A 12292-nucleotide genomic window follows, 5' to 3' on the forward strand; every position below is an offset into this window, starting at 1 on the left:
AAAGGGGTCTCAACCACATGGTGAAGACTGTTTGCCTTGTCCTTTAATAGCCATTTTGAATGCATGATGAAAAAAATCTCAGGACAGCTGTTGACAATTTAAAAAAGTTTTTGTTTTTTATGTATTTAATGTTTATTTTGCAATTCTACATTTTAAGTTTAAAGTCTTAACCAGAGAAAGAAAGAAAAGAAAGGAACACATACAATTTAAATTCCAAGATTTTTTTACACAATTTTTTACTTGTGTTTGCACCGTACAAAAAGCTAATAACACTATAAACTTCCCTTTAATAGAAATGTGCATTGTAAACAGGAGGGAAATATATTGATTTAGAAAATGGCAAAAATGATGCTCAGCTGATGGTTTGAAGATTAGTAAAATAGAAAATGGTTTTCTTCTAAAGTTGCATTTTCCATTGGGGAAATCTGCGTATATCAGACTTGACCATGTAATCTGAGATACCTCCTGACCTTCATCTGAAAGGATGTCGCATCCCTCTGGCACTCAGTGGGTTAAAGAGCTTCCATTTGAAAGGTAGATGCACTCTCGGCTGCAGAAATCATTATCCGCCTAGTGAATAGACATTCTCAATGTTGACATACAGGCTGAAAGCATACCAGGGGCTGTAAACCCCCTCCAAAACACACACACTTTCCAGCATTTAAGGAGTCAAAATGGACATATACCTGTTAATTTTCATGTAGAAAAGGCTGTGCGTTTTACTTTTGCAGCAATGTTTTTGTGATCAGAATTGTTCGTTTTGCTAAACGCGTAGCAGAATCTGGAATTGCAGTCCTTTGAAAGATCACAAAAATATCGGGGGTTCATTTGATATGAGGCCCTCTACAGTCATTCTGCTTCTTGCAGCGAGCTTCTTGTTTGCCAGTGTTTTTGTTACAGTCCATATATGTTGCCTTCGTTGCTTAGTAACCCTTTATCATGGGGCAGAATCTCTTTGTACAACGAGACCTTTGTCGTCATGTTCAACCAATGCACCTTTCTCTTTATTTATTTATTCCCCTTTTATGTCTAAAGCTTTGTTTAAATCACTTGTTATCATGAACCACTGCCGTCTTCCCCAACTTTTGTGATTGGGATAATCATGCTGGTAATTCAACGAGCAGCCTTCTCCATTCATTATGATGTATATGAAGCTCTCTCAGCCATATAGTGCTTAAGATTCTGCCTTTTCCTTTTTTATCATAGAATCATAATAAGCATGGTGTTGAAAGACTTTGCTGGCGTTTAATGGGTTTAAACGTTTCTTTACTGATTTCTCATTGTTGCCTGAAGATGCATATTTTGCAGATTGAGATTTTGTTTTTATGATTGCTTTGAATCTATTCTGATTTCACAATTTTATTGTGTTGTCCAAAATATTTCATTTTTTGCCATGCCGAAACTTGGGGCCTTTCAGAGCTCATGAGCTTCACAATGTATAATCCAGACTTATACTATATTCATCTTTTTGCATTGTCTATTCCACTCTATGTTAAGTGGAAAATCAGAGATGTTTTTTCTTCCTTGCGCCTAATTTAATTTTTAAATGACACGGAATCACCTCAAAAATGGTGGTACTTGTGTTCTTGTGCCAGAACCTATTAAAATATACTATACAATTCAATATTGATGCAAATAATAATAATTACACTGTATAATGAAAAGCATAAGGGCTTTGTTCAGTGGCTCCCTGGACTTCACTTGGTCAGTTTATATACTGAGAATCAATATTTTGATGATGTGCTGCAAGTATAACAACTAAAATTACCTTTGGCTTAAAGGGGGCAAAAATCACACAGCCTGTAACAGATTTGTAAAGATAAGATTCAAATTAGTTTTATTTAATTAAATAAAATTCCTTTCTGCTTTTCATTTCTTATTTCCATAAATCATAGAGGAGCTTAGCAGCAAACATTTTGAAACTTATAGAAAGTAATGGCTGTGCAGTGGGTGGAGACATTGCATGTATAGTGAAGTTAGGAAGAAAGTAAAATTAAGCTGAATAATTGTTCATTCATGTGGGTCAGTCTAGCTTGTTCACTGATGGCTCAAATTACATTGCCTTAGGTCCTATAGTTGGTTGGCTATCTCTACATCTTAATGAGGCTCTGGGAATTTCTGCTTTCTTACAAAGTTTGCTCTGTGCTTTGCTCATATCCCTCCCTCCTCTTCTTGTTTGCAGGATGCTTCATCTGCTGACATTAGGAAAGCCTATCGCAAACTGTCTTTAACGTTGCACCCCGACAAGAACAAGGAGGAAAACGCAGAAACTCAGTTCAGACAAGTATGTGATCGTTAAACAACAGCGAGAAAAAATCTGCTTCTTTGAGATGTTCTAAATTTTTCCCCCCTCACTGTGTGAGCCCAGAGTTTATATGGGAATCTGCTTCACAGATTGATGTGGATATTCACAATCCTTTGGGGTTAAAGCTTTACATTTGATTACTTGGAAGCTCTGCTTGAAGTCACTTCCGACTAGATTAAATTTTTAATGCCAGGATAGCACGCAAGCTTTCAGGAAGCATTTAAGATTTTGCTGTCTTTAAAGCTGTGGCAAAAAACATTTTGTAACTCACTAACCAAATGATTTTGTTTTAGTTGGTTGCCATCTACGAAGTATTAAAGGATGAAGAAAGGAGACAGCGGTATGTTTTATTTATCAATCATTTTTCTGTGTCGTGTGTATTTGGAGAAGCTTTTCAACAATTTTTTTATCCAAATATGAAATTCTTATTTGTTTTTTTAATTTGAAATCACTGTTAGTCACATAAGTTTGGTTTATTTGATCTTTATCTAAATTTTTCATGATTGGATCATAATTGTTCACTTTTCCAAAGCTTGTTTATTCTGGTCTTTACAATTCTGATAAATCAGGGTATCCAGATAAAACATAACACAAGCAGAATGTAATTTGTGAAATCAGATATTTTATTAATCTTTTCACGTATGTATGCACGTTATCCAATACAGAATTTGATTCTTCATATGACATTTAGGTTATTTATCAAAGTTTGAGCTTTATACCTCGAATAAACTCACAACTCGAATGTTGGCTTATTTATGATAAAATTTGAATGTAAAAAAACTCAAATCAGTGCAATTCAAAAACTTGAATACTCAAATTGATAGTTATCAGTGAAAAATCTTGAATCGCTCAAATTTACCAAGTTTTTGAGCAAAAACTACTGAAAAGAAAACCCAAACATCATGAAAGCTACAAACAACTTCAAGTGGTTCAAAGGACATCTGCCACTGACTTGTACATGACCTCGACAGGCTCTAGCTGGAATATTTTCAGGATTCTAGTTATTTCCAGCTTCAGAGTATAAAAAATCTTGAAAAATTTTAGTGTTTTTTTTTAACACGAATAACGTGATTTACTAAAACTACCCTTGAAAACTCACATTTTTCAGGAAAAACACAACTCAACCGTTCATAAATAAAAAAAAATCCTTAGTGAGAAGAATATATTTACATTTTGCTACAAATATCTCTCTCTCTCTCTCTCTCTCTCTCTCTCTCTCTCTCTCTCTCTCTCTCTCTCTCTCTCTCTCTCTCTCTCTCTCTCTCTCTCTCTCTCTCTCTCTCTCTCAGTACAGAGACTGAAGCTCAGTGTTTAAAATTATATGTAGTCTTGTATCTCATGTGTATCTTCTCTGTTCAACATGTTAGAAGCTAATTTGTAAGAAATATACAGTTGACCGAGAATAGCAAAATACAAATTTTTTTTTTAAAGCTTCCCAGCACTACATAATTTCTCATTTCATTTCACACTTATTTCTTGTTTTTATAACAATTTATTATCTGTCCATTAGATATTAGAGTAGAAAAAAATATGTCACTTAAACCCCAAAAACATTCAGAATACAAATTACTGTACAACTCTTTGTGGTTCTATTGGATGAATTTCAGTCTTCCTTGCTACTTTGATATAGATATTAGAGTAGAAAAAAATATGTCACTTAAACCCCAAAAACATTCAGAATACAAATTACTGTACAACTCTTTGTGGTTCTATTGGATGAATTTCAGTCTTCCTTGCTACTTTGATATATCTGAAGCTTACTACCTGTCTTATATTTAACAAAAATAATTCTTAAAAAAACAGAATATGTCCCGTAATCTGGTAGCTTTCCACACTTATTCCTAGTTAGCTAACAAAATATTTATTTTTATTTTTCTAACCAGACAAGATAAATGAGGTTGATAGTTATTCTATTATCTAAATGTTAATAACATTCATTTTACACAAATCCTACAAGTTAAGATTTTTTTCTTCTCTTGAAAATCATCAAATCAAAGGAAAGCCACTAATATGAATTACTGGTGATAAATCTTCAGATTTCTGAAACATATTTGAAAAGTTGAGATAACCTCTTATTGCCTGCGTAAGAAATGTGGAGAGAGCAACTGACACACAAACATACATACTGTATATGGACCCCCTCCTCCTACTCCTTAAAGCCCTCAGGACATTAAAGACAAGACAGAAGTGAATTTCTCAAAAAGTTAAAATATACATTTCCTTGGGTTTATTTTTGTACGCTACTACATGTGCCTTCTCTTAGCTTATTTAAAGCAGTTGGTTTTTGGCCTTGTGCCTTGATTTTGCTTCAGGCAAGTGGTAATCCCTCATAAATGCTTAATCTTTTGGGCCTTTTTGGTAATTGAGATAAAATAAATATATAAATATCGAAGCTGTTCCTGGTAGGGATTCGGTTGTTAATGTTTGTTGAAAAAATGGATTTATAAACGTTATGAAACATATATTGGTTTTAAAACATTTTGTATTTTTATAATATACATATAAAATATATTTGTGTGCTCATGAGAAAAAAGTAAAGATACTGTTTTATTTATACACTGCCAAGAGATTTGAAAGGACATTTCTGTGACCAGGCATGGACTTTGGAAACAATTAAATGTTATGTATTTCTTGTCTTGTAAAATATGGTTGCTGATATGACTCAGCAGGTCTTTGTTCAGAGGATGTTGTACAGTTGATCCATAATATCATTGTGCATAATATAATAACAGAATGCATTGGGGGTATATGGAAGAAATTTTACTATGCCAGGGCAAGCGTCATGACAGATCCTGTAGATTAATAATGTGCAGAAAAGGTCTTTTAGGCTGGATAAATTCAGTATGAATGAAAGTCAACTTAATTTATAGGATATATTTTCCTATTGAAATTTATTACGCATTCTCTAAGCTCAAGAACTGTATAAAGATGGCTGATGACTGGAAGGTTTGAAAGACATTTGTCATGAATTTGTAGCGCTAAAATGCTTGCCATTAAGATTTGTTGATAGGAATTCATGGAATGTGCCCATTGGCAAGCAAGTAGAGCAGAAAGGGAAGTTATCAATAGAGGCCCAACTGTTCTACAATCTACTGCACTTACTATTCGTGCCAAGACATTGCAGTACAAACTAATGCTAGTGGCAGCAAGACACACATTTATCACTAAGAGTATTGCATTTTATTTAGGGATGCAATTTGCATGTGCAGGAAGGAGGAAAATCGTGTGCCTTTTTGTCACAAAACAAGGGAGTAAAAAATTTTTCCCCTTCCCACACCTAATTTGCATATGCAAATTAGGATTTGGTTCGGTATTTGGCCAGATCTTTTGCAAAGGATTCTCTATTTTGTGTTTTGGTTACTCTTAAAGGAATTGTTCAGTGTAAAAATAAAAACTGGGTAAAGAGGCTGTGCAAAATAAAAAATGTTTCTAATATAGTTAGGCAAAAATGTAATGTATAAAGGCTGGAGTGACTGGATGTCTAACATAATAGACAGAACACTACTTCCTGCTTTTCAGCTCTCTTGGTTTACACTGACTGGTTACCAGGCAGTAACCAATCAAAGACTTAAGGGGGGGCACATGGGTCATATCTGTTGCTTTTGATTCTGAGCTTTATGCTGAGAATCAATTGCAAACACACTGAACAGATATGTACCATGCGGGCCCCCTTCAAGTCGCTGACTAGTTCAGAGTTATACAGCTGAAAAGCAGGAAGTAGTGTTCTGGCTATTATATTAGACATCCAGTCACTCCAGCCTTTATACATTACTTTTTTGGCTAACTATATTCGAAACATTTTTTATTTTGCACAGCCTATCTATTTACACAGTTTTTTTTATTTTCACACTGAACTGTTCCTTTAAAAAAATGTTCTTCTATGGAGATTGCGCAGGACTGTTACAGAATCAGCATGGCCATCACTGCTGAACGGAAATATATGGGCAACGGGGCAAGTATTTCCATAGGCCTTTGTCTCCTATGGAAATACTTGAGTTCCATGACCTGTATAAAACCACTCGGCCTTAGGCCTCGTGTTTTTATATGGTCGTGAAGCTCCTCGGTAATTTATAATATCCTTATAATTTACAAGAGGGGGTACTTTATTCACTATATAAACGGCTCGCTTCTATATCTTTATAAACGTGCTGTTTATAAGAAGAGATGGTGATCTCTTCTAGAACTTTCTCTCCTTACACACTACCTGTCACTTGTCTAAAGCCTAACATAAGCAATTATTATTTTGTAAAAAAAAAAACCTGGAAAATCATATCCTATGCCACATTTGTACCAGCCATTTTTCTACAGCAAGGAGAGAAAGAAATTTTTTTTTTTTTACCTTTAAATTAACTTCAAGTATGATGTAGAGATTGATATTCTGCTTTCAATTTTATTATTTGTGAATATATTGTGGTAGTTATTTAGCTTTTTATTCAGCAGCTCTACAGTTTGCAATTTCAGAAATGTGGTTGCTAGGGTCCACATTACTAGCAACCATGCGGTGATTTGAATAAAAGACTGGAATATGAATAGGAGAAGACCTGAATAGAAAGATGAGTAATGTTATATTACGGGTAGTAGCAATAACAACACATTTGTAGCCTTACAGGGCATGTGGTTTTTTTAGATGTTGTCACTGCCCCAAAGCTGGAAAGTGTCAGAAGAAGAAGGCAAATAATTAAAAAAAACTATAACTCACTAATAGTTCTATAACTTACAAATAGTTAGCTTGAAGGGGAATCACCCCCCTGACTATAATGAATAATGTACACCCTGCTGTAATTTATAAAGATTTAAATGTCACCTCGGAGTTAGGTGAGCAGAATTTATATGGTCAAATAACTCCTCAGCGACTTATAATATCTTTAGAAATTACAGTAGGGGGTACATTATCCTCTGTTTAATAACACAAAATTTACTATTGATTCAAAGTCAATCTTATGCGGCCAAAAACACTTCAAATATCGTTTCAGTTGGAAGTAATGACTAGTAACACTGGTCATTTAGACAAATTTTACAGTTAATGAAGGCTTGGCAGCTGCTGTCATTCCAGGTCTAGCAAAGCTGTCAGAAGGTTTCTGGGAACATTAGTTGTCCAACAGCTTTTGTATGCAAGGCTTCCTATCCCTGTTTAGAACAATGGCAGCTCACTTGGCAGGGATCCTTAACCTGGGCATGCAGCACGTCCAGCCAAAACACAATCCATGATCAAGTTGTACATGTACCTTTTACTTCTGACATGAATAGCTAATGGGGGGAAATTATGTTTTAATCTAGGTGACGTTAGCCAGACTCTTATCTTCATTATGTTTTCTATACACAAATTTTAAAAAGTATTTAACCTGAACAATATGTAATACAGATTTATGGCATAAAATATAAAAAACAGATATTTCCCAAGATCTGTAGTTGATTTCATGGCAGTGGCTTTTTTTTCTTTTGTTCTAATAGCAACTGATTGGTCCACACACTTTGGATAGTTATGGAGTCCCATTGCTATCAACTTGTTAAGGGGGAATGCAGTCATCTTAACTTATATCCAACACATCTAAGTGAGTCTGGCCTGGAAGCTCAGGTATCTGTACCACTGAAATTAATTTCTTTTAAACAAAGATAAGTCTTTCACCCCCAGGAATTTGGGAAATGTTAACGTTATACTCATGTAAAGAGGATTTCCATCCAAAAACATATTTTTTGCATTATGAATGAAAAAAAAAATATATAATTCTAAGCAAAGTTCCAGTATACATTAACAATAGGTTTTGTAATTGTTATTGAAACATTTGTCTATCCGTTTCTTTTCTCTGGTTCTGACTCTTGGAACAAATGTAGCAATCTTTTAATTAGCTAGATTCTACTGTTTCAAGAATCAGAACATGCATGGCAGAGAATATTATATAGCCAAGACAGAGCTGCTTTCATTAAGTTTACAAATAACTTTTAAATGAGGAAATTATGTTATTAGAGTATAGATAAGAACGTTATTTAGAGTGATATTTCTTATTATCACTATCATTACAGAATATTTTCTGTAATGATACAGTGTGTGTACTCTCACTTTAGAAGATATAAATACAGCAAAGACTGGAAGAAAAGACTGTCTGCTATTCTTTTAATACGTATATAGCGTATGGCTATTAAAACATTGAAACATATCGAGTTTCATGTGTAAATGATATATGTATATCCGCTGAGAACACTACGTAAAAGTGTGTGTGTGTGTATGTATATATATATATATATATATATATATATATATATATATATATATATATAGCAAAAAAACAAACCAGTAACACAGATCTCATGTGAAAAATTAAAAACGTATATATAAAAAATTGCATAGAGTGTTTAAATGTATTTTAAATACCCTTTCTTTTCGCATAGTATCTCAGTGTTGCACACCCAGGGCAAACGGGGTGCCACCCATATATATATATATATATATATATATATATATATATATATATATATATATATATATATATATATATATATATATATATATATATATATATATATATATATATATATATATATATATATATATATATATATATATATATATATATATATATATATATACACATACATATACATACATGTCAGGTTTTATTTGCGTTTATAGAATTTTGCTTTTCTGAGCCTATGTACTAAAAGGGAGCTATAATGGAAGTGATCTTCTTTTGAAATGGACAGTTGCATTGAACCATGATGTTCATTGATAGTAAAATCAATAGGGAATTGATTCTAAGGATTAATCCTTGGAGACGGTTGCTCAGAGCAGCAGACATTGTTAAGTAAAGTGCTCTTTTAAGCGTCTAGTGAATTAAATGTATACTGCCTTCACCCTCATGCTGCCAAGTATCTGCTGAAATGTTTTTTCTAGTCATTGTGCTATCGGCCTCACAGCATTTAAGCAGTTAAAATAGTGGACTCCTAAGCACCCTTTGAAAAACCATTGTTTATTCTGCATTTTTCCCCCTTTTCACTTTTTCATGTTTATTTTATAACTGGTAATTACATTTTCCTCATCCTCCCATAAAGCCATTTAAAATGTAAATATATAAATATCAGTCAATTTTTTTTCCTTCCAAACAACACTAGGTATCAATTTAATAATAAGTATGGAAGTAGCAACTGCATTTGTTGGATTTAAATTGATTTACATGTCAAGACTGGCAGTTTAGCAGCTGCGCTATTATTCCTGGATCGGTCAATTTACTTCAGAAAAACCTACTATGGAGTCCTACTGACCTGCATGACAATATAGGCCCTATTTTTATTCCTGTAATTAGGCCTGCCACTAACTCAGAATATTTTTAATTAAAATATTTTGGTCAATGTGTTGCACCAAATTAGGCCTTTCATTGGCGATTTAATTCTTGGAAGAGTGTGACCAGAATTTCCAATGAGTGGAGCTCAGTGTTTAAGGTTAACAGGTTGGATGTCTCTTTAAAAATGTTGATTACTGTTTCTGTGCAATATTTGTATGTTAAGTTTTGTCCAACCCTCTCCTCCAAATGGTAAGGGATTGGCAGCTTTTACTGTAATATTTATGGAAAGAGATAAAGTACACTTGTATTAATATAGCAAAAAATATGGTTAAAATGTCCAGAGATTTGTGTGGCAACTGAAGAAGAACGATAAGCCTGTTTAACTACAGGAACATTACTAGCAAGGCAGTTGATGTTTATGTAGTACAGGTATAGGATCTTTTATCCGGGAACCCATTATCCAGAAAGCTCCAATTTATGGGAAGCCCATCTCCCATATTTAACATTTTTAAAAATGATTTCCTTTTTTTTTTTCTTTAAAATTAAAACAGCCTATTATTAAGAGGTGTTCCTAAAGCACGTTAGGCGTACATTACACAACAGCCACCTGTTTTTAATGTTACAATAGAATGATGTTTTTTTATTTTTTATGGTTGTGTGCCTTCAACTTTCTCTTACTTTTGGTCTAAAATTAAAACAGTGCCTTGTACTTGATTCCAGCTAAAATATATTTAATCCTTATTGGAGGCAAAACCAGCCTATTTTTATTAGGGGGATTATTTATCATATGTTGAGTGTTTGTTTATTTTTTTACCTCGAATGAACTCAAAACTCCAATGGTATCTTATTTAAGAAAAAAAACTTGAATGGCAAAAACTCCCGAAACCTGAAAGCTCTAATTGGTCTTGTTTTTGGCAAAGAAAAACTTAAATCACCTCAATCATTTTTGAGTTTTCAGGCAAAACCCTCCGAAAAAAACTTGAACATCAAACAGGCTGTTAACAGCGTCAAATGGTTCAAGGGTCCTCTGCCATTGACTCCTACATGACCTCAACAGATTTTAAGGGCTATTCCACACGGGGAGATAGCCACGCGTTTGCGGTCGCGGCGCTTTGTCGCCGTGACCGCAAACGCGTGGCTATCTCCCCGTGTGGACTAGCCCTAAATGGTGTATTTTCGGATTGGGGTATAATAAATCTCCAATATCCAGTTTTTTTTTAAAACCCAAAAATATTTGGCCAAAAAATACAACTGAAAAACTCAAATATTTGTGGCAAAAACAACTTGAACCTCAAAGGGATACTGTCATGGGAAAAAACCACATCAGTTAATAGTGCTGCTCCAGCAGACTGAAATCCAATCCTCAAAAGAGCAAACAGATTTTTTTATATTCAATTTTGAAATCTGACATGGGGACATGGGGCTAGATATATTGTCAGTTTCCCAGCTGCCCCAGTCATGTGACTTGTGCCTGCATTTTAGGATGGAACTACTTTTTTTTCAGGCTGTTATCTCTCCTACTTAATGTAACTGAATCAGTCTCAGTGGGACTTGGCTCTTACTATTGAGTGTTGTTTTTAGATCTAACAGATAGATCTTGTGTTAGGGAGCTGCTATCTGGTTACCTTCCCACTGTTCTTTTGTTAGGCTGCTGGGGGGGGTGATATCACTCCTACTTGCAGTACAGCAGTAAAGAGTGACTAAAGTTTATTAGAGCACAAGTTACATGACTGAGGGGCAGCTGGGAAACTGACAATATGTCTAGCCCCAGATTTCAAAATTGAATATAAAAAAATCTGTTTGCTCTTTTGAAAAATGGATTTCAGTGCAGAATTCTGCTGGAAAAACACTATAAACACTATTGAAAAAAACATGTTTTCCCATGACAGTATCCCTTTAATAAATCTGCCCTATAATGTTTAAATGATATTTTGGTAGTCTTAAGGTATGGGAGATCCTTACAGATAAGACCCCTTTCCCGGAAAACTCCAGGTACCAAGCAGTCAGGTCCCATACCTGTAGCAGTAAGTTTTCTGATGATGGCTTATTTACACACAGGTACAGACAGACTATTTATGTGTGGGCCGGCCTGATATATAGCCTCCTTCACAAGCTCAATGAAAATCATTTCTCCAATGTGAGTAGAAGCACCATACATCATTTTCTTATTTGCAACATGATTTCATTTTCCAGCTTTGGATTCATGTTCTTTTAATCATATGAGAGTGAGGCTTGTTATCCGGAAGTCGGCCGGGTGAGGGTCGCGTTTTATCCGACCCGCACATCACCAAGACAGACATCTGTTTCCTTTTCAGGTGTCCAGGAATGCAGGTGTTATTTACAGACCTGGGCTACTATATTATTGCAACGTTACCCACAGATCTTTAATATTTGGTAATTTTTTGTGCCTTCTACTTGGATGTAAGCACGCCATGCATTTTCTGTAGAAGGAGAAACTGAGCCCATGGACATTTCAGGCCATAGAAAAAAGAAGAACAGAGGGTGAAACAAAAGACACTGGTGTGACATGCACATGGCATTGTATGATGCATACGGTATATTTATACAGCCATGGTGTTCAGGATAGCTTAGTAAAACAGGTGATTACAGTGTTGGAACAAGCCTCACGCTCATATGATTAAAAGTACATGAATCCAACGCTGGAAAATGAAATCATGTTGCAAATAAGAAAATGATGTATTGGCCAGAG

The 12292-nt window shown here is 34.5% G+C and overlaps 1 protein-coding gene across 1 annotated transcript in view; it reads left to right on the forward strand.

The window, feature by feature from the left end:
• dnajc1.L (DnaJ heat shock protein family (Hsp40) member C1 L homeolog) overlaps positions 1-12292 on the forward strand; it is a 99000-nt gene that overhangs the window by 30017 nt on the left and 56691 nt on the right. The window contains exons 2-3 of the mRNA XM_018267280.2: positions 2183-2284; positions 2599-2645. Coding sequence (XP_018122769.1) covers positions 2183-2284; positions 2599-2645 — 149 coding nt within the window. The remainder of the gene's footprint in view (positions 1-2182; positions 2285-2598; positions 2646-12292) is intronic.

Source organism: Xenopus laevis, chromosome 6L (genome assembly GCF_017654675.1).
Source record: "Xenopus laevis strain J_2021 chromosome 6L, Xenopus_laevis_v10.1, whole genome shotgun sequence".
Lineage (NCBI taxonomy): Eukaryota > Metazoa > Chordata > Amphibia > Anura > Pipidae > Xenopus > Xenopus laevis.